Raw genomic sequence first — 25,831 nt, forward strand, 5'->3', positions numbered from 1 at the left:
CTAGCCTAGGGTGGTGTTCCAATTTTTTTCATTAGCAAGCCACTCAGTCTGGGTAAGAGAGATTTAGAATTGCACCTCTTAGAAGACACAGATTCCATTTTTGCAGCAAGAACTGTTGAAAGACCTTTCTAAAAAGTCGTCACAACCTAGAGACCCAGCTCACGACATTAGGATACAGGAACATAGCTTCATTATTGGAAGAGTTTTGAAACTCAGTGCCTCCATTTTTCCACATTTTGCATTTGGTGCCCGATGGTGTCTCCATTGTTTTTGGCTTTGACTTGTGTTGTTCTTTTAGATATTGATGAGTGTGTGGAAGAGCCAGAAATCTGTGCCCTGGGTACGTGCAGCAACACCGAAGGGAGCTTCAAATGTCTGTGTCCCGAAGGGTTCTCCTTGTCATCAACCGGAAGAAGGTGCCAAGGTACATGCCCTGGAAGGCTGCGTACTTTTACTCTCCGTCTTCATCTGTCAAGGTCTTCCATCTTAAACATGACAAAGCTCTGATTCTTTGTAAATGAGAAGATGGAGGGGTTTTTTTATTCACACAGAGTTCTAATGTTACCACATGTCAGAAGGTTCATTTTTACTCTTAAAGTTAAAAATTCACCCATTAATGTATGATTGCTGATATAACTGTCCTGGCACTTAAACCTTTCTCTCCCCCTGAGAACACAGAGGCTGACTAGCCCACCAGTGGGAGAGCTCCAGGAGCCATGGGAACTCCAAAGCCTGGGGGAGCCCAGCTAGGTATTCCTTGCCCCTGAAGCAGGAGACTGTTTCATAATAAATAAATGCAGGCACAAACCTAGACTTTCTATCTGGCCCCAGAAGGGTCCAGAAAAGCTTATTTAAAGTATCTAGGATTCTTGCCGGAACAGAGTTCATTTTCAGGAATAATATTTGTCAACTATTTCAGTAAAGAAGTTAAAGGGTTTGCCAGGTTGCTTTTCAAACAAACAAAACAAAACAAAACAAAACAAAAAGAATCAAAAACAGCCTGGATTTAAACATGACACAACGCATAATTAAGTGCCAAAAACTGTTTAAATATTTCTAAACAATATAGCTGTTCAGTGGATATACATTTATACAAACTGGTTTAATGATTTCTGGGTATAGGCAATCCACAAACACATGTATATATTTGCTCTTGGTATTGAGTTAGGGTTTTTTTTTTTTTTTTTTTTTTTGTGTGTGTGTGTGTGTATTTTTGTTTTTACTTCTATATTACCAAATAAGAGGTACTAGATATCATTTAAGATTCGAAAATTGGGTTCGAAGCCAGGCATGGTGGCGCACGCTTGTAACCCCAGTATCTGGGAGGCTGAGACAGGAGAATCAGTTCATGAACAGTGTCAGCTACTCAATGAGGCCCTCTGCAACTTAGTCCCCATTTCAAAATAAAGAATAAAATAGGACCAAGGGTAGAGCTTGGAGGTAGAATGCCCTTGGGTTCAATCCCCAGTACCACAAAAAAAAAATTTAAAACAAAAGTAAAATAAAATTTGGCTTGCTGATTATATATATATATATATATATATTTTAGCCTGAAGCAAAGCTTTGTTAGTTTCTGACTCCTCTGTGGTCTTATTATTCCAATTAACTTTTTCTTTTCTTTACTTTTCTTTTCTTTTTTTTTCTGTACTGGGATGGAGCCCAGGATGGAACCCTTGGAACCCTCCGAGCTATACCTCCAGCCTGATTTTTTATTCTTTATTTTGAAACCTGGTCTCACTGAGTTGCGGAGAGCCTCACTAAGTAGCTGAGGCTGTCTGGGAACCACGATCCTCCTGTCTCAACCTCCCAAATGCTGGAATTAAAAGCATGCGCTACCATGCCCAGCTAACTTTTTATTTTCAACTGGCCGTTTTAGAAATATGAAAGAGAGAGAACTGAGAGCCACTGCCAGTACATGAGAGAATATCAGAGCCCACTATCGGAGGTCCACATTGATCTTTTGGGTGGTGAATGGGGTGCAGCTTGATCCAAGTAGATATTCTATCTGCATGGCACAGACCAGCCAGATACATTCAAACTCCTGCTCCCTTATTTCTGTGGCTTGGCCCGAGCTTAGAGAGAAAGCAGCAAGAAGCCAGGTGTGAATCTGCCCATGTGGCAGGCCAGAGGAAACTCAGAGGCTATTAATTCAATTTGCACTGGCCCGTCCCAGAGCAAGCGAACACTGCAGGAAGAAGCAGACCAGCTGTGAGCAGCCCTGCCACATGCTCCGCTCCAGAAGGCAGAGCCAGGATTGAGGAATGCAGGCAGGAAAAGACTTTCTTTCGTAGTTCTGAAGACATTTCTGAGGTCAGAAAGGGCTCTTTGCAGATGGTCTGGGAAACAGGCAGCCAAGTGAGCCCTCGTTAAAATAGGCGTGTGAGCTGAGCTCACTTTCCCCGTGCAAAGACCTCAGATTAATGTACCAATTCGAGGGACTCACTGCAAGCTAAAGCAACTCTCCCTCAGCACACATTTTGCTGGAGCCCGGAAATTAAAACCTGGATTTGTTTTTATATGATGACAAATTAGAAGTCAGACTTCTATTGCCCACAAAAAGGAGCAAATTTCTCAGACCCATAGATTATGTTTTGGAAGCAGCAACTGCCATGTTACTCAGGTGCTGGCCCCGGAGACCCAGGTGTAAATGAGCCGCTCTTACTTCCAAACTCCAGGGAAGGGAATTTGTCGTTCAGACTGACCTGGAACTTTATGCATTTAAGTGTCTGTCTAGATCTAAGATTTGGGTGGGGGCAGAGTGGTGTGGGGGAGATAGGACCAGGATCTGGAACAATCAATCCGTCGAAGGCAAAGAGAATGAGAATTTTAACACACTAGGAGTGCAACATAAATGAAGGAGGTTTAAAAGAAATACTACAAAGAGGAGACAGCAGAGAGAATTAAGTTTTAATATGTCTATTGAGACTTTTTTGTGAACAGTCATTGGATTGTATCTTAAGACAGCTGTAAGCCATGTGTGGTGATGTACGATTATATTCCCAGTAATTGGGAGACTAATACAGGAGGATCACAGGTTCAAGGCCAGCCTCAGCAACTTAGCAAGGCCCTCAGCGACCTACGGAGATCCTATTTCAAAATGAGAGGTTCAATACCCATTACCAAAAGAAAAAAAAAAGAGATAGTTGTAGGCATCAGTAATAAAAAATCAGCATGGGTGAATACAAAGAACTGTATGTGACTAATAACTTAAAGAATAAAGGATTTCAAAATATGTCCTTCAAGAAATGAAATTTTGTTAAACCCTAAAGTTTCCCAACAAAGTAAAACAAGCAGAATATGGTGCAGGAGGGGACTGAATTTTATTGCTGTTGACCTCAAAAGGGTGATTCATTGAAAGGGGCCTGCTAGGACTTAGGTACAACAAATGTAGAAGTGGAATGGAATCTTAAAATATGATTTATCTGGAAGAGTTAGTATTCATGAAGACTCGATCAAATTCATGAGGGAGCCAGCTGAATTTGGTGCACAGAGTTGGATTGGTAAGTAGATGATTAGATAGATAGGTAGGTAGATAGATTTTTACATTGCATTCATTTAAATTTATTCATACTTTTACTCTGTGATCTTTGGCACCTCCATTATTTTTTATATTTTGAAATTAAAGCTGGTGACTTTGCCTTAACAGAAACGCACAGGCAGCTATGACAATGTGCTTCCTGGGGTGGAGAAACAGTGATGGGAGGGGTGGGAGGGAAGGAAGAAAGCAGAAATCTTCAGAACTAAAGAAAGAGAATCATACAAAATGGCTATGAAAGCCATTTCCTTACAACCTGCAGGTGTTAGCCTCTGTGTAATGAGCGAGGCGTTGTGCAAGGCCTTGGAAGTCGAATTTGAAGGAAAACACATTCCAGACCTCTGGATGAGCTCACTCCTGAGAGCCACCCAATTTACACTCTAAGAAATGGGAAAGTCAGTTTCCAAAACATATGTCATGCAACATTGGAGCGTTTCATAGGAAAGAGATCCTGTCTTTCTGGGAGTCACCAAGAAAAGAGTCAATCTTCAGGATATACAAATATTTTTTTGAAAGAAAGATTATTCTATTCCTACCCACCGATAGGAGTAGAATTGCTATTTTTCTTTCCTCCCTCTGTTGAACTAAACTCTGAAGTGGCTATGTGTCCATGTGTGTGTGACTATGCAGAGAGCCTCACTTGTCTTTGGTGTCTAACGACTCCGGGTATCGCTGCTTCGAGGACTGACCCTTGTGCTGTATTTTCCGTAGTCCACACATTTCCATTTCGTTGTTTTCTTGATGCCTGTGAATCGGGGATTTCATTTTGGTTCCAGGGTTTAGAGGGCACAGAATCCATGAACATGGGATATCACAGTAAATACTGGTCCCATGGTCTAGCTCTCTTGCACGAGAGGGCTTCCTCACCCTAGCTCACTCTGTGTTGCACAGAACCCACGCAAGCACGTCTCTGGAGGGATCTTGTGAAGGTTTCATTCCATCTCTGAGTGTTCCAGTCCTGAAGTCACTAATGGGTGTCAGTTTTCAAAAGCGACAGTGTTGGAATTTATTATTCACATCAGATTATTTTGATCATTTGACTGAAGAAAAAATAATAATAATAAAGTTAAAGCCACATAGAGCCGGGCGTGGTGGCGCATGCTTGTAATCCCAGCATATGAAAAGCTGAGACAGGAGGATCGTGGTTTGAGGACAGCCTCGGCTACTACTTAGTGAGGCCTTTTGCAACTCAGTGAAACCGTGTTTCAAAATAAAGAATAAAAAACAGGGCTGGGGTGTAGCTTGGAAGTAGAATACCCCTGAGTTTCATCCCCAGTACTGTGGAGGGGAAAAAAAAGCCACATAGATTTGTTCATCAGATTTTACTACAAGTTACCCTGGCCGGACATCTCAGTTCCATCACTATTACAGTCCCTCGAAGAGTATTGCCATGGAGATAAGGGAAAAACCCACCAGACATGGCGAATTGCTTCCCGCCCACCCACCCACTGATACACAATAAAGATTCAGGAGGAAAGTAACAAAGGTATCGTGAATTTCTGCTGCAGATTTGCGAATGAGCTACTGTTACGCGAAGTTTGAAGGAGGGAAGTGTTCAGCGCCCAAATCCAGAAATCACTCCAAACAGGAATGCTGCTGTGCCTTGAAGGGAGAAGGCTGGGGGGATCCCTGCGAGCTGTGCCCCACCGAGCCCGATGGTACGTCTGCCGTCTTTATTTCTCGTTGTGCCGTCCCGTAGGCACGCTAGCCATGAAATAAAGACGATGGGGGCAATTTAATTATAAGTCTAATTAGAATGTTCATTAAAAATCACCATTGCTTAGGAGTTAGGTAGTTCTTTTCTTTTTAATTATGTGAGGAATCGGAGATGCCCAAAGGAGCAGGCACGATATCCTCGGGAGTCCCGTTAACCTCCCCGGGTTTGTGGGCTTGTCTTGTTCATTATTTCTCAGCACACGTAGCACGTGGCCATCTGTCTGCCACAAGGTGCTTGGGGAGGAGCGGTGTCTAATTGCCACTGGCCCGTCTATTCATGAGCCCGTGTCTCCCCGCAGAGGCCTTCCGCCAGATCTGCCCCTACGGAAGTGGGATCATCGTGGGTCCTGACGATTCGGCAGTTGGTGAGTGGCGAGCGCTGGATTCCCAGCACTCCTCGGCATCCTTAGCTGGCTTCTTCTTGGCCCTTTTATGACTCAACAACTAAGCTCTACTTTCCTGTTATCTCATTCGGGTACCAATTACTCGGTGATACAAACACGCATTTTTTGAATACTGCGATGGCCGCAGATTATCTTCCGCATTAAGGAAAATGCCTTTGTTATTCCTTCTTAAGATATGGATGAGTGCAAAGAACCCGACGTCTGTAAGCACGGCCAGTGCATCAACACTGACGGGTCCTATCGCTGCGAGTGCCCCTTTGGTTACATTCTCGAGGGGAACGAGTGTGTGGGTGAGTATTAAGTCAGCTTCTTCCGTTTGGGATTTTATAAACTACAAGTTGAGCTAGCATTCACACTAGGAAGTATAACTTCCAAGGTAGGACTTCACATTTTTTGTTTTTTTTAAATCTATCCTTCATATAGAATACCGGCTGGACCACACTGTGGGCCAGACGCGGTGCTCGGCTCAGAGGCTGCTGATGTCAACCAAGCAGAGGAGGCTCTTCCTTGCAGGGACCTTTCGGTCTGCTGGGGAACTAGACACTGGACATGTCTTAAGAGATACTGGGGGGGAAAAAAAACAGTGCCACGATGAAAATCTTTGTAATATTAAAAAAAATGGCAATGGGATTTATTCTCTTAATATATAAAATACAAAACTCATCTCGGTTTTATACATTTAGTAACATGAAAACCCGTATACCCAGCATAAATTTCTGCTGCTTTAATCCTCTTATTAAAATTTAAAAGAATGGCCCTTCTGGTGAAACTTTGACCCTTAATCTGCATTCGCTGCAAGTTAAATCCAAGCACGTGATTTTGGAGCTATTCCATGTAACCTTAGTGGACAGTGACAGAGTGCTGAGGATTTGTCTGTGTAAGCTAAAAAGTGGCTTTTCAGCCAGCTGTGGTAGGGCATGCCTGTAATCTCAATGCTTGGGAGGCTGAGACAGGAGGGTTACAGGTTCAAGTCCAGCCTCAGTTACTTAGAGACACCCTCAGCAACTTAGTGAGACTCTGTTTAAAAATAAAAATTAGAAAAGGCTGAGGTATAGGTCAGAGGTAGAATGCCCCTGAGTCTAATCCCCTGTGCCCTATTCCCAAGAAAGACTTTTTATACAAGGGAGCAGGGTTTGAGGATTCAGTTCCAGGTGTGCCTGTAGGAGCTTAAGCAAGTTCTTTAGCCCTTCTAGGCCTTGAAATGTAAACTTATGCAGATGAACTAACTTATTTCTAATTATCCTTGGACTCTAACTTACAGGAGAAATAATATTAACCTAACTTGATACTGTCTTTTTTTTTTTTTTTTTTTTTTTTGGTGGGACTGGAAATGGAACCTTTCTACCTCTGGACTATACTCCCAGACCTATTTTTTTCTTTTCTTTTTTTTTTTTTTTTTGTGGTACTGGGGATGGAACCCTTCTACCCCTGGCCTACACTCCCAGACCTATTTTATATTTTATTTAAATATTTTATTTTATTTTATTGATTGATTTATTTGTATAATATTTTATTTATTTAATATATTTTATTTAAAATTGGAAACAGGGTCTGTTATGCCAGCGAGGCTGGCTTTGAACCTGTGAGATCCTCCTGTCTCCGCCTCCCAAGCGTGAGGATTACAAGCGTGCGCCACCAGGCCTGGCTCCAGACCTATTTTTTAATCTTTTATTATTATTTTTTGGAAACAGGGTCTCACTGAGTTGTTAAGGGCCTCGCTAAGTAGCTGAGGCTGTCCGTGAACCACGATCCTCTGGTCTCCACCTCCCAAATGCTGGGATTACAAGCGTGCGCCACCATGCCCAGCAGTACTGTCGTTTTTATTAACTTGAAGGAGAAATAATACTCTTGACTATGAACCGCAATTTAATGGCAGAACAAAGACACATCTGTCAGTGTTTTCCTTCTGGAATCTTTAGTTAGTGCTACTGCGTATGTGCAAACCAAGCCTCCTTGCCTAGGATGTCCCTGCCTTTGCTTTTTGACTTCTGGACCCCAAAATAAGATGTGACCCTAATGATAATCCGCTCTTCCGAGCTTTAGTTTGCTGACATAACACTGTTATTTCTAAAACCTTTCCTTTCCCAAGGGGTGATAAGCTCGCCAAGGGATGTGTCAAAACCCAAAACAGAGAGCTTTCCAGGTGGATGGGTTAGGGAGGCATATCTATTCTTTACATCTCCTTGGTAAGATGTGTTTTCTCTCCACAGTTGTTTAGAGAGGTCATTCCCTAAACAGATTTTTGTCCTAGCCTTTCTTCTGCCTTAATGTAAACCATCTGCTTGTAAGAGGATCGAGAAAATCTACTCCAATCTTGATCTTAGCCAGTGTATTAATTCTGTTTAACCTCTGGTCTTATTTTGCGTAAGTTTAGTCTTCTATTTTATATCTGGCAGGAATCTCTCATGCTTCTGTAGCGTGATGTAATGTAGGCCAAACCAGAGACATATTTCTTTGCAAACAAGCAGAAACTTTTTTCTTTTTTTTTTTTTTTTTTTTTGCAGTACTGGGAATGGAACCCAGGGGCATTCTACCTCTGAGCTACACCCCAGCCCTATTTTTTGTTCTTAATTTTGTTTGTTTGTTTGTTTGTTTGGTGGTACTGGGGTTCTTGGAACCCCTTGTACCTCCAGGCTGCACTCCCAGACCTATTTTTTATACTTTTTTATATTCTTTTATATTTTTTATACTTTTTTATACTCTTAAGCCAGCATGGCTGGCTTCAAACCTGCGTGATCCTCCTGTCTCCGCCTCCCAAGCGCGGGGATTACAAGCGTGCGCCACCACATCAAGCGTGCACCACCACATCCGGCTTATCCTTTATTTTGAAACAGGGTCTCACTGAGTTGCAAAGGGCCTCACTAAGTAGCTAAAGCTGACTGCAAACCCCATTCCTCCTGTCTCAGCCTCCCAAATGCTTGGATTACAAGCATGCACCACTACACTCAGCTAAGCAGAAACTTCTGCCTGCTTATAGGAGCTCTGTTTTAACCATAGAGCACCTACCCCATAGGACTTCTACTTCATAATGTAGTGCCGTGTAGGCTGGAGAAGAATGTATAGAAGGATAGTAGAAGGGCTAAAAGTTCAAATATTCTCACTGCGGCCACTGAGCGAGGTAAACTTCAACCAGAAACCTGTGATGTTAAGAGGTGCACATTCCTCTCCTGCAAAACTACGATGAGACTCAAATAAGATATTGCAGGTCACAGGGCTCTGATAGGATGCAAGGTCTTATCTAGTCCAAGCCCATTAATCTCAGCTCATGTGTGCTGGCTCTACTCATGGTCACTTGCAGATACCGACGAGTGTTCCGTGGGCAATCCTTGCGGAAATGGAACCTGCAAGAATGTGATTGGAGGTTTTGAATGCACCTGTGTGGAGGGATTTGAGCCTGGTCCCATGATGACGTGTGAAGGTAAGCCTCTTAAGCACAGAAGAGGTGGCTGCTGATGTGCTGATCCTGGGGACAGCTGGCTGATTATGAGCCCTAATATTAAATACAACACAGAATAAAGAATACCCGGGTCTGATGGCCATTGTGGCATTTCTCTGTGTGGCTTTCTCTCTGCCGATAATATCAAAGAGAGAGATAGACGCTCATGGCATAAATCGCACTGTATACCACACAGTTCTGGTTGGCATGTTTCTATTACTTATATTTAGATACAGTTTTTGTCTCGTTTATTACTTTCTATTTTCTTCTCTTATCTTTGTCTTCTCTGATATCTTTCTTCTTCTCCTCCTCCTCCTTCTTTTTCCTCCTCCTCCACCTCCTCCTTCTCCTTCTTCCTCCTCCTCCTCCTCTTTCTTCCTCCTCCTCCTCCTCCTCCTCCTCCTCCTCCACCTCCTCCTCCTTCTTCTTCTTCTTCTTTCCTTTTCTTTTTGTAGAAACATCTGCACACTAAGATAACTACTAATATCCGTTAGCCATCTGGAGGTAATCACAGCAAAAGAGGTTGCCAAAACCATAAAAACATCTGAAAACGACCCTATCAGTGTGCCTGGTAGGATGTATGGAGAGAAGAAAAGTGTAGGGAATGTCTAGAAAAGTGGCTTCTCAGAGAGAGGTTCCTGAGATAGCCACCTCAGCATCACTGGGAACCTATTAGAAGTGCAAATTTTCAGGCCTTATCCCAAATTTACTGTATCAGAAACCCAGAGTGGGGCCCGGCACCCTCAGGTGACCTGATACACTCTCACGTGGAATTTCCTGGCCTAGGAATGAAGTTGGGGGTCGGGGTATTGAAGTAAGCTCTCCATCAGAGATAGGGACCATCTGTACCCATTTTCAAAGTTGTTGTCAAGTCTTTAAAGACTGTGACTCTGTCCCGATCTGGGCTCTCGCTCATGTTCCAGGCAGCGTTGCTTTTGGTCTTAGGAGCAGCAGAGTCATTGAGGTGACCTCTTCTAACCAAGACACATCCATGTGGTTTCAAATAATGAAAGCTACTACAATCACTGATGTCCATTAATAGCAAAGTCATTCCCATCTGTCTAAGGCTAGAACCTGGGCCTCTACTTGAACTAGGCCTCTCTGCCAGTATAAGATGATCTGGAACACTGTTTGCTTTGGCAAAAAGATTCACTGTTATCTCGCAGGAAACTTTTTATACAGGGAAGGGGTTTAGTGACAATATTCGAGGCTTCTGGTTTGACCATAGTTGCTTTGTCTAAATGGGCCAAAAATAGATCCCCAAACCCTAAGGAGTTTCAAATGGCCAACCTGAGTCTCCCAAGCCAGAATTGGAGAAAAGTCCCTAGTCTGTAGGGTGAACATATTATTTTTCATCCACCTAAATACCCATTAATAATTGCACCAGGACACCAAAGAAAAGCTGGAATTGTGCTGCTAACCTTCCTTATCCCAAATATAAAATAACAAACCCATTTTACAAGTTCCAGGAAAGCAGAGACTGCTTGCTCCAGACGCACTTAGGACAATTTCATCTTTCGATCAGAGTAGATACCCTTTTGTTGTTTCTATTGACGTCCATGATCCATTCTTTTATTTTTTACTTTCCTCTACTGCAGACATAAATGAGTGCGCCCAGAATCCTCTCCTCTGTGCCTTCAGATGTGTAAACACTTATGGGTCATACGAATGCAGATGTCCTGCTGGATATGTTTTGAGAGAAGACAGGAGGATGTGCAAAGGTGAGATATTCAGGTCCAGGCTTATCCAGTCCAGAAGGTCTGATGCTATTTGTGCTGTAAGCTGGTTCTCCATTTGTAGAGGAGGGCTGGGAACTGGGAACACACATAGTCCATGGATGGTTTAGAGGTTGTCACTGGCCCTTTCTCCTTAAACTGTTGCTTGCAGAGCCATCAAGTCGAGGGCTGCACTGCAGATCCTTTATTAGATCAGTGTGCATTACCTTCTGAGATGCTACTCTCTCATAAGATGCAAAGATATAGAGGAAAGAAAACATTTCCCCAGACCCATGAAGCTCTAAATGATGAGGTTGAAACAAAGATATAAATAACAATAATAATACTGTATGATAAATACTACAGGGGTTATATGTCTAAAATAACCTGAGAACACAAAGGAAGGAATATATATAAGAACACAGAGAGGAAATCCCCCTCATTAAAGGAAACCATATTCTAAGAATGGGGCAACACATGGAACTTACCTTAAGGTAACCCATGTCCATTAAACATGCTTACCGAACACCTGTAGTTTCCGAAGTACTGGACTAGGGTGTATTATACAACCCTGGGTAATCATGGATCTGGCCCTTGGAGAGCGCTGATGTGCTCCTACCAAGTCTTAAACAAGCAGACACCTTTTCTTTTAAGATGGCTTCACCACGGGTATTTGCTTGAGGGTAGGGAGATTTCTTAGAGTAGGAGCTCCTGATCGTGTGGAGAATAAAGTTCAAAATTCTCAGCTCAGAAGGCTTTATTTTAGCTCAGTTAGGCAAAAAGAATTACAAATGCTTCAATAGAGGAATATAAAATCCAAAAGAAGGAGCCGGGCGTGGTGGGGCACACTTGTACTAGGGAGGCTGAGATGGGAGGATCACACAGGTTCGAAGCCAGCCTCAGCTACTTAGTGAGGCTCTCAGTAATGTAGTGAGGCCCTGTTTCTAAATAAAATATAAAAAATAGGTCTGGAAGTATAGCCCGGAGGTAGAAAGCCCCTGGGTTCCATCTTCAAGTACCACCAAAAAAAAAAAAAAAAAAAATTCTAAAGAAGGGAATAGAAGGAAGGCAAGATTAGATTCATGCTTCTGAAGAAGTGTTAGAGGGCAATGTCTTCACTGAGGTCAGAGGTGGTTAAACACCTCCTTCTCATTTTGTTTCCAGAGCCCAACAAATACGGGAGAAAGCAAGGCCAACAGTGCAGTAATAGGAATAGACAGCCAGACGTGGTGGCACACACTTGTAATCCCAGCATTCGGGAGGCTGAGATGGGAGGATCGCGGTTCGCGGACAGCCTCAGCTACTTAGCGAGGCCCTCTGCAACTCAGTGAGACCCTGTTTCAAAAACTTAAAAAAGACTAAAAAATAGGGCTGGAGGTGTAACTAGAAGGTATAATGCCCTTGGGTTCCATCCCCAATACAATAATAATAATAATAATAATGATGATGATGATGATGATGATGATGGAAATTGCTGTCATTACTACTGTTTTCTGCTTAAAAGGTAACTGTTTAATGCAACTTCTTTTATGAATTCATGACTATACGTTCCTTCCAGATGAGGACGAGTGTGAGGAGGGCAAACACGACTGTGCCGAGAAGCAAATGCAGTGCAAGAATCTCATTGGCACGTACATGTGCATCTGCGGGCCCGGGTACCAGCGCAGGCCCGACGGGGAGGGCTGCGTAGGTAAGACTCCCGCGCAAGGGCTCTGAGTTGGGAATCGCAGCGGACAGTAACGGCCTGGGTTCTGAGCCAGGTTCACTCCCTCGCCTCATGCTACAGTGTTCCCTGGAGGACCCCTTACCTGCTTATTATTTATGAATTACCTGCGCCATGTCACTCCCTCCCTGAGTTGGCCTTTCCCCTGCCTTCTTGTCCTGTTTGGCTGCCAGGATGGGAACACCATGCCTTTCCTCTCGATACCCTTTTTTTGTTGAGCTGGGGGTCATTTTTTTCCACCACGTTGAAATGTCTCCCCATTGTCTCAACTGGGCTACTGATGCCCTGACAGGGAGTAGAAACACCAGGCCCCTCTGAACCAGGAATATGTCGTTTTTATAAATATGTTTATCCATGCGTTGCAGTTTTACATCATTGTGACGTTCAATGTGACACAAATACTTGCACACGGCCAAAAACATACACCGGAGAAGACAGCCTTTGCAATAAATGGTGCTATAGCCAGGGGTGGTGGCTCACGCTTGTAATCCCAGTATTCGGGAGCCTGAGACAGGAGGATCGCGGTTCGCGGACAGCCTCAGCTACTTAGTGAGGCCCTCTGCAACTCAGTGAGACCCTGTTTCAAATTAAAGAATAAAAAATAGACTAGGGGTGTAGCTCGGAGGTAGAATGCCCCTGGGTTCCATCCCCAGTACCACAAAATATATAAATAAATAAATAAATAAATAAATAAATAAATAAATAAAATGGTGCTGGAAAAATCGGTTTTCTATATGTAGAAAAATGACATTAGACCCCATTTCTTACCCTATATAAAAATCAACTAAAGATGGATCAGAGAGCTACAAATTTTACCAAGAATGTCCTTAAACCAGTGAGATCTACCTCTAGAAAATCTGAGCGTGTCTAGAGTGAGATCCAGGCATGGCTATTTTGTTAAGCTTCCCACCTTGGCAAATCCAGCCCTCCAAGGTCCCACCTAGTTTTGTAAACAAAGTATTAAAAAAAAAAAAAACAGCTAGAGAGCCAGGTGTGATGGCACACACTTGTAATCCCAGCATTTGGGAGGCTGAGACAGGAGGATCGCGGTTCACAGCCAGCCTCAGCTACTTAGTGAGGCCCTTTGCAACTCAGTGAGACCCTGTTTCAAAATGAAAAATAAAAAATAGGGCTGAGGGTGTAGCTCAGAGGTAGAATGCCCCTGGGTTCCATCCCCAGTACTGTAAAAACAGACAAAAAAGAAAACATAGCTATAACAGTTCACTTGCCTATTGTCTGTGATTCGGTGAGTCTGAGGGCAGCTTGGGCACTGGGATTTTTAACCTGTTTCCACATTTCTCCGGCTGTCAACTTCACACCCTCTTTTCCTTCCTATGAAGTCCCTGCCAAAGGAACGCTGAGCTCTTCTCAAATGAGGGGAAACACCTGTCAAATAAGTTTATGATCTTTCTAAATAATAACCAGAAAACCCCAAAAAAATCTCCTGCTATTTTAGCATCTTCTAAACCTAGGAGATAGAATCACGGTTTATTCTTTCTTAACAATATTGCTGAAATATTACAATGGACATATATTAAATCTGAAGATTAGGCAAATTCTCCCAGATCAACACTGACTGTTACAGACATTATTCAGACAAGTCGTAATATCTCCTTAACATATCTGTCTTTATTTATTTGTTTGTTTGTTTATTTATTGTGGTACTGGGGATGGAACCCAGGGGCATTCTTCCTCTGAGCTATACCCCCAGACCTACTTTTTATACTTTATTTTGAAATGGGGTCTCACTGAGTTGCAAAGGGTCTCACTAAGTAGCTGAGGCTGTCCTCGAACCACGATCCTCCCATCTCAGCCTCCGGAATGTTGGGATTCCAAGCTTGGGCAGCCACACCCAGCAAATGTTCAGTTTTTTTTTCTGCTTTACTGAAATATTCTTTTGGGAGTCCTCTGGATGTGCTGATAGGCAAAGATTCAAATTTTATTAAATGGAAAATATAAGTGCACAAAAAATGCTATCAACATACTATCATTTGTGCCTTTCGGTGCGCTGAGACAGCCAGGTGTGGTGGCGCGCACTTGTGATCCCAGAACTGGGGAGGCTGAGACAGGAGGATTGCAGGTTCAAGGACAGCCTCAGCAGCTTAACACAACTCAACAACTTAGCAAGACCCTGTTTCAAAGCAAAAACTTAAAAAGGTGCTGGGGGTATAGCTCCGATGTCAAATGCCCCCTAGGTTCAAGCCTCAGTACGATTAAATAAATAAGAGCAGAGGCAGAGACACACACCCAAGCGTATGAATGTGTTTGCTTTTAGTGAGGAAGATGTACTAGACATTGTGCCATTGGTCACCTCCCAGGAAAGGCATTTGGTGGCTGAGGACTGGGAAAGGAAGGAAAACTTTTACCAAATAGTATACTTTGGAATTTTGAACCATGGGCATCGATCACCTCTTTTCAGAGTGCATTGAGAGACAGAGGGTGGAAAGAGAGAGGGACAGACCAGAGGGAGACGGGAAGAGAAATCCATGTTTCTATAAAATAGTTGGCTCACTCCTTCTAATTTTCTCCCTTCGAATCAACCAAACAGATGAAAACGAGTGTCAGACCAAGCCGGGCATCTGTGAGAACGGGCGCTGCCTCAACACGCCCGGGAGCTACACCTGCGAGTGTAACGACGGCTTCACCGCCAGCCCCGCGCAGGACGAGTGCCTGGGTGAGTGTTTCTGCCTCTGCCTTCACTCCACGGGAAACTGGAAGCCCAGGCCTCTGTTCCCAGAAGAGAAAATAGCAAAATCCAGGGGAGGAAGCCGGGCGTGGTGGCGCAGGCTTGTAATCCAGCATTTGGTAGGATCTGGGTTCACCGACAGCCTCAGCTACTTACTGAGGCCCTTTGCAGCTCGGCAAGACCCTGTTTCAAAATAAAGAATAAAAACTAGGGTTGGGGGTGTAGCTCGGAGGTAGAATGCCACTCTAGTACCATCTCTAGTACCAAAAAAAAAAAAAAAAATCGGGGGGAGGGTTAACAATGTTCGTGTTTGAGAGATGACTTAGTACCTGCGATCGTCTGTCCCTGGGGCTTAGCACCACCCTACAGCCAAATTCTTCCTTTACTAACGGCATCATTGAGTCACTTGGAATTCCTTCACTGGCTGCCTTTTGAGCCCTTGGTGATCGGTACCCATTTCTGGGTGTTTCTCCACCCTCGCTTGCAATAGCGGGACCCTCGAGACTGTCGCCCCTATTTCTGGGAGCACAAGTGTGCTTGTCTTGGCCTGGGCCTTTCTGCCAACTTACTGAGTTTCGTGTCTTCTTCTTCCCCTTCAGATGTCAACCTCTCTCTCTTACCGCTGTCTCCAGCTGCTTTTTCTTCTCGCTCCTTCTTGCTCAGGGTAAAGTGTTACATCCTTTTTTTTTTTTTTTTTAAATCTGAGACCAAATTCTTAATGCCCTGTTAAATGCTCATAAAATTCTTTCAAAAACTCTCCTGTGGTGTATCACTTCCCTTCCAGACAACCGAGAAGGGTACTGCTTCACGGAGGTGCTGCAAAACATGTGTCAGATTGGTTCAAGCAACAGGAACCCCGTCACCAAATCCGAATGTTGCTGTGATGGAGGGAGAGGCTGGGGCCCTCACTGTGAGATCTGCCCTTTCCAAGGCACTGTGGCTTTCAAAAAGCTCTGCCCCCACGGCCGAGGATTCATGACCAATGGAGCAGGTACTGCATGGGGAGGGGGGCAAAATACTTGCAGGGAATCTACTTGTTTTTCTATGAAAAGCAGGTGAGAATGTGGAATCTACAATATGAGCGTTGGTTAAGCTGCCTATTTGAGATTGAAAGAAAAAAAAATCATCTGAAGCCAGGCGTGGTAGATACACCTGCAACCCCATACTTGGAGGGCTGAGATGGGAGGATCACAGGTTCAAGGGCAGACTCAGTAACTTAACAAGACCCTTAGCAACCTAGTGAGATCCTGTTTCAGAATAAAGAAATAAAAAGGGATGAGGGTGTAGACTATCTCTGGGTTCAAACTCTATAAAAAAAAAATCTTTCTAGTATTTTAGACACTCAAGGTCATTCGCCAAAACATCTTTGGTCTGCTAGATTAAGTGTGTGTAGCTGGTCCCCGTCTCTGCACGGCTAGGAGTTCCTAACTTTTAAACAGAAGTTTGCTGTAATGACTGTGTGGGTTACTCAGATAATTTTTCAGATAAGTCTTGAAATAAAGGATTAAATTTCAGTTCACCAAATGTATTTCAAGCCGGGCATGGTGGCACATGCTTGCTATCCAAGCATTTGGGAGGCAGAGACAGGAGGATCGCAGTTTGAAGACAGTGTCAGCTACTTAGTGAGGCCATTTTCAACTTAGTGAGACCCTGTTTCAAAATAAAGAATACAAAATAGGGTTGGGGGTGTGGCCTGGAGATAGAAGTCCCCTGGTTTCCATCCCCAGTACTGCCAAAATAGAGAGAGAGAGAGAGAGAGAGAGAGAGAGAGAGAGAGAGAGAGAGATGTATTTCAACTCATAAAATTGACTAAAACATACTCCATCACAAAAATGTAAATAATGCTGCTATTTGGGCAGCTAGTTAAGATAACTCCATCTTTTAAAGCACAAGCTGCTCTAACTAGAAGGTAAGGAGGCTGCACAGGCATCTTAGGCCGATCAGAAGACTTCCAGGCAATCAGGATTCTGATTTCCATGTTTACCAATAGTAATTAGTTTTTAGTTCATGAAAAGGTAGAGCAAAGGAGAAAGTTGGGTTTTTTGTTGTTCTTGCTGAGATTTGTTTTGTTTTAACTTAGTGATTCCACAGGAGGGAATTAGAAGTGAGAAGGGAAGGAGATTTAAGAAGATTTGTCTCCAAGTTAGAAAGACATAAGCAGGCGTGGTGGTGCACGCTTGTCATCCCAGCATTCGGGAGCCTGAGACAGGAGGATTGCAGTTCACGGCCAGCCTCAGCTACTTAGTGAGGCCCTCTGCAACTCAGTGAGACCCTGTTTCAAAATAAAGAATAAAAAATAGGGCTGGGGGTGTTGCTTGAAGTAAAATGCCCTGGGTTCCATCCCCAGTACCACAGAAAAAGAAAGAAAGAAAGAAGGGGGGGGGGAGGTGGCTGCAGGCAGAATAGTCAAGGTGGGTATGGCAAAGGACAGGCAGATAAGATGGAGTAACCAAAAGCAATTTGTGTTTTTTGGAGGATGTTAAAATGAAGTGGTAGAAAAGACTTATTTTTTGAGACCAAGGAACCCGTGCTCAATTGCACTTTACAGTAAACTTGAAGCAGCCAGGCACCCGGGCTGTTGATATAAAATAGTTTCTTGGCGATCAAGGGCTGGTAACTCATATACACTTGTCTTGGCGCCCTGCCAAGAAGGAAGGAGAGAGATGGGTGAAGAGGTAGAAGTGGGTGACTTTAGTGCTGAGCAGTGCACGTGGACCAGCTCGGTGTGGCGAAGCCAGGACTTAGCAGGCTGCAGAGACCCAGCCCCTCGCCTGCCCAGAGCCCTGGGTCATTTCCCTCCTTCTCAAAGGTGGGAAGTGGATCCCATTTCCCCACTACTATGTCAGTTGATATTTTTCAGGATTAACGTCAAGCACGACAAAGAGAATGTAAGAGAACTTCCTTCTGATTTTGAACGTGGAATATTAGGGCGAAAAAGGGAGTTTCCTTGTCAAAAGGATCCCCCGCTGTGATTTGATTATGGGATGTCCGTGGGAGGCAAACTTGATGGAGCAGGAAGCCAGAGGTGTCTAAGTGGGATGCTTTTCTATGGATCAAGAGAAGAAAAACAATATAAATTTAGGGAACCAGTTGCTTTTAAAGTTTTCGTTTAGCCGGGCATGGTGGGCACGCTTGTAATCCCCGCGCTTGGGAGGCTGAGACAGGAGGATCGCACAGGTTCGAAGCCAGCCTCAGCTACTTAGTGAGGCTCTCAGCAACTTAGTGAGACCCTGTTTCCAAATAAAGTATAAAATAGGTCTGGGAGTATAGCCCGGAGGTAGAAAGCCTCTGGGTTCCATCCCCAGTACCACCAAAAAATAAAAATAAAAAATAAATAAATAAATAAAGTTTTCCTTTAGCCTGATTAGACTATCAGGGTCATTTCATAAATCTATTGGTTTGCTTTTCGATATGACCACCACTGCTTGTGAAATTCCTGCAGTGGCGTGGTAACATAATCCATCAGAATTTACACTGAAGCGACCCCTACATGTTGATGCATTCCAGCTTATGATATCTTTATAATTTGAACTTCTATTTATTAAATCACAGATATTGACGAGTGTAAGGTTATTCACGACGTCTGCCGAAACGGGGAATGTGTCAATGACAGAGGATCTTATCATTGTATTTGTAAAACTGGCTACACTCCGGATATAACCGGGACTGCCTGTGTAGGTAAGTGCTCCATTTCTGATAGTTTATTCTTGAGTGGAAATTTTAGGTTATGGGGGAAAAAAACCCCAAGCTAAAAAATCTACAAAGCCTATGTAATTTTATAGGAAAATATAAGTTCATGAAAGACTACAGGAAGTTTTGGAGTTTCTTTTTTCCTCTGAAACTAAAATTTTTTATTACTGCCTATGAATATTGAGCATCTGACATCCTTTCAGATGGGTGGTCACACTCTATCTCTTTGACCGTAGATCTGAATGAGTGCAACCAGGCCCCCAAACCCTGCAATTTTATCTGCAAAAACACAGAAGGGAGTTACCAGTGTTCGTGCCCGAAAGGCTACATTCTGCAAGAGGATGGAAGAAGCTGCAAGGGTAAGCCCACTCACCTGCCACACGCTGGATCCTTGCATCCTTTGTGCCTGTGAGAACTCCACAGGCAAGCTGAAAGGTCTCCTTCATGGGCACGAGGTGCTTCCCTGGGGTAGAGCCTCTGTAGGAAGGTGGTACCTGAGAGAGGGAGGCAGAGCCCAGGGAGGCTGCAGAGACCTGTGGCAGCATCCAGCCTTGCTGTGTGCACCGGAGGCATCCAAGGGACCGTTCATGAGAGGCTCAGAGATGGAAGGACCAGCTCTCCATCTTAATTGATTCTTAATTGATTACCTCTCCTGCCTTCTATTTATTCCACTTACGCTATCTTATCTACTCAACACCTGGATAGTCCAGGCCCCAGCAAAGCCCAGCCTCAGAGTAACCAGTGCCATGATCCCAGAGGATGTTGAATCTAATTAATTAAACACATCGTCTAGATTTTTGGGGTCTACAAAATAAAGCCTTTCCTTCCTTTCTAGGAGCTTAGCTGAGACATGTACATGCCACAGATATTAAGTAACAAAACTCTAGGCAGAAATCCCTCCCTAACCAGAAGTCACCCTTGGCAAAATTTTTGGTGGAAAGTGACTTCTGTAAACATCTTCCTTGACAACGAGAACTCCATATTGAATGCACAGCATAAAAGAGTCATACTGGAGGATGATTTGGGAAATGAGATATCGGGAGGAGGAAAGGTAGTTCAGATAGTAGAACAAGAGTTATTGTGGCCAGGCGTGGTGGCGCACGCTTGTAATCCCAGCGTTTGGGAGGCAGAGACAGGAGGATCGCATTTCTCGGACAGCCTCAGCTACTGAGTGAGGCCCTTGGCAATCAGTGAGACCCTGTTTCAAAATAAGGAATACAAAATAGGGCTGGGAGTGTAGCTCAGAGGTAGAATGCCCCTGGGTTCCATCCCCAGTACTGAAAAAAAAAAAAAAAAAAAAAAAAGGTGTTACTGTATTCTACCATGAAACTTTGAAGGAGAAACCAGAAAAGTCTAGGAAGGTAAAGGATGGAGTGAAGTGGACACCCTCTTTCCTGTAGCTGCCGGAGGGGTGTAGGTGGGGGCATTAAGGGGCATGCAAACTCAGAGCATTATGGGCATATCCCGTGCAGCATGAATCTAATATAATCCTATAGTTTGGGGAAAGGAAGTTGAGAGACCTCCTCAGAAACGTCTAACCATCTTAAATCAAGAGTTGCTCCCAGCCGGGCGTGGTGGCGCACGCTTGTAATCCCCGCGCTTGGGAGGCTGAGACAGAAGGATCGCACAGGTTCGAAGCCAGCCTCAGCTACTTAGTGAGGCTCTCGGCAACTTAGTGAGACCCTGTTTCCAAATAAAATATAAAAAATAGGTCCGGGAGCATAGCCCAGAGATAGAAAGCCCCTGGCTTCCACCCCCAGTACCACCCAAGGGGGGAAAAAAAAAAAGAGTTGCTCCTACGTTTTGTTCTCCTCAAACACGGAACTTATTATTTGCCTGAGTATCACCATGAGTCTCTGTCACCTGTGCTGATGAGCTTCAGCAAATGTATGATGCTCTAGAAAGCTCCTAGGATCCTAGAGAGGGGAAGCCGGTCCATGGGCTCAGAGAGCTGGCCATGGAGCAGCCTTTGAGCCATGCACGTACACCAGATAGGCTCCATTTAATGGAAGTCAGTGCTGGGATAAACACTGCTGTCTCAGATGAGGACCACTCCAGATGTTACACCAGGCAGGAGACGGCACTGTGGAGCAGATGCAGACCTCAGCAATTTAGCACTGATCTGCAGCTGTGCTACTCCTCTGTGCAGTGGGTACATGGTGGCTGAATTTGTGATAAAACCTGGCCAATTCCATGGCCATTTTATAGTCCTTAAAATTCAGCTAAAAGCTAGAAGACATTGTTATCTCTTGAATCTTTATTTTTGTGGTCCTAGAGATTGAACCCAGGGCATTCTACCTCTGAACCATACCTCCAGCCTTTTTTTTTTTTTTTTTTTTTTTTTTTTGGTGTGTGTGATACTGAGGGGTGGAACCCAGGGGCTTTCTACCTCCAGGCTACACCCTCAGCCCTATTTTGTAATTTATTTAGAAACAGGGTCTCACTAAGTTGCTGAGAGCCTCACTAAGTAGCTGAGGCTGGCTTCGAACCTGTGCGATCCTCCTGTCTCAGCCTTTCAAGTGCTGGAATTACAAGCGTGCTGGAATTACAAGCGTGCGCCACCACACCTGGCTATGTTTTATTTTTGTTTTAAAATCAGGGTAGGGCACCAAGCACTGTCTGAATATGTGCCATTTTCAGTATGATCCACATAAAAGTAAAAATAAAAATAAATAATTAAAATAAAATCGGGGTCTTGCTAGGTTACTGAGACTCCCGCTATATTGATGAGGCTGTCTTTGAACCTATAGTCCTCCTAGACAGCCTCCTAAGTACTGGGATTATAGGGGTGTGCCACCATGCCTGGCTTCTCTTGATATTTTAAATACCTCTGGAGTTAAAAATGAACCTACAAGCCAGGCATTGTAGTGCAGACCTGTAATCCCAGTATTTGGGAGGTTGCGACAAGAAGATCACAGGTTTTAGGCCAGCCTCAGCAACTTGGCAAAACCCTGTTTCAAAATAAAAAAAGGTCTGGGGATGTAGCTCAGAGGCAGATTGCCCCTGTGTTTAATCCCCAATAAACCCCCGACCAAAAAAAACACCCTAGAAATTGAGGTTATGAGGAGAGAGGCCTGGTTAAAGTGGAGAATTTTATTGAGATGAGAAATAATGTTGGATAAATACTGTAGGCAGCTTTTTATTTTTAAGTGCTTTTCTTATTGGAATGAGGATTTTCCCCCCCTTGGTTTTCTTCCTTATTGATAATCCAAACTTATTCCAAGTTTCTTTTATCCTAAAAATTCACTCACTGAAGCCAAAATTATGTTTTACTACCTCAGTTGAGTAAATTAAGAAAAGCAAACAAAAGAAGAGAAAACAAATTAATGTCCTGCCTCAACATTTCTTTTAATATTTCAACCTATATTATGATATATAATTGTACATTATATATTTTATATATATATATATACTGGGGATAGAACCCAGGGACATTCTACCTCCAAACTATACCCCTAGCCCTATTTTTTAGTCCTTTTATTTTTGAAACAGGGTCTCACTGAGTTGCAAAGGGCCTCGCTAAGTAGCTGAAGCTGTCCATGAACCACTATCCTCCAGTCTTAGGCTCCCGAATGCTGGGTTTAAAAGCATCCACCACCACACCCAGCTAATATAGTGTTTTATATTTTGCATAAAATATAAAATCTGGAAAAATTTCAAAAACCAGTTTTTACTTTATTTTGTAATGTTTCAAACTTCGGAATTTATTTGAAATTCCTTTGGTGAGAAATTCTCACGTGCCTGTCGCTAAAGGGAACTGGGCTATCCTCGGAACCCAAAAGGAGCTACTTTTGTGCCTGTGTCTCCCCGGACGGAGACCTCATTTTATCCCTCCAACTCTGAGCCTCAGGGTTCTTTCTGACCATTGCTGTGGCTTGGCTTTGCCCAGTACCCTTGGAGACTTACAAGTCAAAAACTAGAGCTGCTACCGAGCGGCGGCCGGCTTCTCTGGACGTGTTTTAGGCAGGCTCACTCCAGTGCCATTTTGTGTTTGTCTGTAGATCTTGATGAGTGTGCAACGAAGCAACACAACTGCCAGTTCCTGTGTGTGAACACCATCGGTGGCTTCACGTGTAAATGCCCTCCAGGATTTACCCAGCACCACACTGCCTGCATCGGTAAGTGCCAGAGGAAGGAGCCCTGTGTGCAGATTATTTTTTACTCCCTCTGCCACTGGGATAAGAAAATAAAAAATATGTGAGTGAACTTAATAATCAGACGTGGAAAATAAGATCATGGGTAAAAGCGAGTTTACTGTGCAGAAATCCAAAAGGTGTCCACTCTAACCTGGTTTTATTCATGTTAACTATATCATCTTTTGTTTCAAAGCCTATTTCTTAGCATTATCCGTTGCCCTACATTTATGCATTTTAGTATAGGCTGATGTATTAATATTAGGTTACAGTAAAACTCAGAAATGTTTTATCATCTGCCATTTTTTACAGCATAAGCATTTCAACAAACTTTCCTGGAGCCATTTTTAACATGGAGTTTAGCTATAGTTTTATTTCTTAGGATATGGTAAAAAAAAATTGTGTCTTATTCATATCTAACTGCGATGCTTAATGAAGCGTAAATAAATTTTAAAAATATGTGAGTGAGTGTGTGTGTGTGTGTGTGTGTGTGTGTGTGTGTGTGTGCCTTTTTAAAGTCATCCTCTTCCTTTCTTTTAAACAATGCAAAGAGAGCTTTGGGAATTTTAATCCCCTCTCTCCTCCCCCTGCTTCTCATAGATAACAACGAATGTACCTCTGACATCAACCTGTGCGGATCAAAGGGTATTTGTCAGAACACCCCTGGAAGCTTCACTTGTGAATGCCAGCGAGGATTCTCACTTGACCAGAGTGGCGCCAGCTGTGAAGGTGGGTAGAGACGTCAGCTGTGGCCAGCTGGTACGCTTGTGGGGGAGGCCTGTGTGGCCATGGCATCCTCGTCACCATCATCCCTGAGATGTCGGATGAGCACAGGCCAGCATCCAACTGAGGATGACAGCATTTTGCCTGGTTTGAGCCGGTCCTCTATCCTAGAGATTTATCTTTAGACTCACACTAGATTGTGTCTATAACGCGTGCTTTTCCTGGGTATATCCAGCCAGTTAATAATTTCATCTAATAGGGAGTAGCTCAGTAATGAAAAATAGCTAAAGCCAGGCATGGTGGCGCACGCTTGTAATCCCAGCATTTGGGAGGCTGAGACAGGAGGATCGTGGTTCAAGGATACCGTCAGCTACTTAGTGAGGCCCTTCGCAACTAAGTAAGACCCTGTTTCAAAATAAAGAATAAAAAAAATAGGGCTAGGGGTGTTGCTGGGAGGTCGAATGCCCCTGGGTTCCATCCCCAGTACTGCAAAAAATAAATTAAAAAAAAAGCTAGATTCCTGGTTCCCGATGGTCCAGAACTAGGGAAAAAAATTCCCAAAGTGGACTAAATGTCTAAGGAGTAACTCTCTTAAAATTATTTTTAATTTATATGTTAAATATTTATTTAATTTATCATATTTAATTATATAGTAAAACAGTGTTGGGGAGGATTTTATTTTTTGCATCAACACCGTGTGGTTGCCAACAGTGATAAGTGAACAAACCCAGCCATTCACAGAGCTGACCCAGAGAGTACTTGGAGTTTCGCACAGTTTCCAGCGTCGTTTCATTTGATGACTTTACCAGGGCTCTCTGAATGTCTCCCCCTGGTACTTAGTAAAAGTCCCAGTCCCAGATTAAGTTTCAGGTGGCAGAGTAATGTTTTAGGGCACAGGTTGTTTTGTTTGTTTGTTTGTTTGTTTGTTTTTGTGGTACTGAGGATGGAACCCAGGGGCATTTTACCTCCTAGTTACCCCTCTCCCTATTTTTTATTCTTTATTCTGAAACAGGGTCTCACTGAGTTGCAAAGGGCCTCACTAAGTAGCTGAGGCTGTGCACGAATCACGATCCTCCTGTCTCAGCCTCCCAAGTGCTGGGAATAGAAGCGTGCGCCACCGTGCCCAGCTTTTATTGATTGATTGATTGATTGATTTTCACTAGAACTGCTTTTCACGTGCACTTGTGAATGTGGCTTCCCAGAGTGCCCAGGCAATGCGTGTTCGCGTGTTGACAGGCACAGCGGTGACGCTGTTTCTCTTGCAGACGTGGACGAGTGTGTAGGCAATCACCGCTGCCAGCACGGCTGCCAGAACATCATCGGGGGCTACAGGTGCAGCTGCCCCCAGGGCTACCTCCAGCACTACCAGTGGAACCAGTGTGTAGGCAAGTAGCTCTCCACGGGGAACAGAGGGCATTGCCGGCGGGCACTGCTGGCTTTCTGCAAACTCCAGACTGCTTATTGAAGCATCAGATGCTCGTTTCACATTGCCCTAGAAATCAAGGGGAAATAATAATCTTTGGAAAATGCCAAACTAAGAAAAAAAATCAGGTGAGAGGACTCAGAATGAAATACCTCGAGAATTCTTGACCTCCCGACATCCCCAGCCCTTCTGCTACATCACTGGCCATTGGCCCACACTTGGGTCCTCTTCCTATCAGGAGCCAATTAAGTCCCACTTCTGAGCAAAATAGCAGTCAGCCAGAGGCTATGCTGAGAGACACAGAAGTGGTTCTTTTCAGTTTTGCACATCTTTTTTTTTTTTTTTTCTTAAATATTTTGTAGTACTGGGGATGGAACCCAGAGGGCATTCTACCTCTGAGCTCCACCCTCATCCCTATTTTCTTATTCTTTATTTTGAAACAGGGTCTCACTAAGTTGAGGAGGGCCTCACTAAATAGCTGAGACTCGCCACAAACTGCGATCCTCCTGTCTCAGCCTCCCAAGTACTGGGATTACAAGCATGTGACACCACGCCCGGCCCTCTATACACTTTTGAGGCAGAGAACAAACAGCAGAGAGCGAGTTTCTTTCAAGGACTGCTAAATTCTTTTGATAATTAAGGGAAAT

The 25,831-nt window shown here is 43.7% G+C and overlaps 1 protein-coding gene across 1 annotated transcript in view; it reads left to right on the top strand.

Annotated features, from left to right (window-relative positions):
- Window positions 1-25,831, top strand: part of FBN1 (fibrillin 1) — a gene marked incomplete at both ends in the record, with an annotated part of 239,882 nt that overhangs the window by 202,276 nt on the left and 11,775 nt on the right. Inside the window, 14 exons of the mRNA XM_080708266.1 lie at window positions 299-424; window positions 5,044-5,193; window positions 5,551-5,616; window positions 5,829-5,945; window positions 8,954-9,073; window positions 10,690-10,812; window positions 12,365-12,496; window positions 15,078-15,203; window positions 16,000-16,206; window positions 18,768-18,893; window positions 19,142-19,264; window positions 22,907-23,023; window positions 23,639-23,767; window positions 25,027-25,146. Coding sequence (XP_080564392.1) covers window positions 299-424; window positions 5,044-5,193; window positions 5,551-5,616; window positions 5,829-5,945; window positions 8,954-9,073; window positions 10,690-10,812; window positions 12,365-12,496; window positions 15,078-15,203; window positions 16,000-16,206; window positions 18,768-18,893; window positions 19,142-19,264; window positions 22,907-23,023; window positions 23,639-23,767; window positions 25,027-25,146 — 1,782 coding nt within the window. The remainder of the gene's footprint in view (window positions 1-298; window positions 425-5,043; window positions 5,194-5,550; window positions 5,617-5,828; window positions 5,946-8,953; window positions 9,074-10,689; window positions 10,813-12,364; window positions 12,497-15,077; window positions 15,204-15,999; window positions 16,207-18,767; window positions 18,894-19,141; window positions 19,265-22,906; window positions 23,024-23,638; window positions 23,768-25,026; window positions 25,147-25,831) is intronic.

Source organism: Muscardinus avellanarius, assembly GCF_963383645.1.
Source record: "Muscardinus avellanarius genome assembly, chromosome: 12".
NCBI classification, from domain to species: Eukaryota; Metazoa; Chordata; class Mammalia; order Rodentia; family Gliridae; genus Muscardinus; species Muscardinus avellanarius.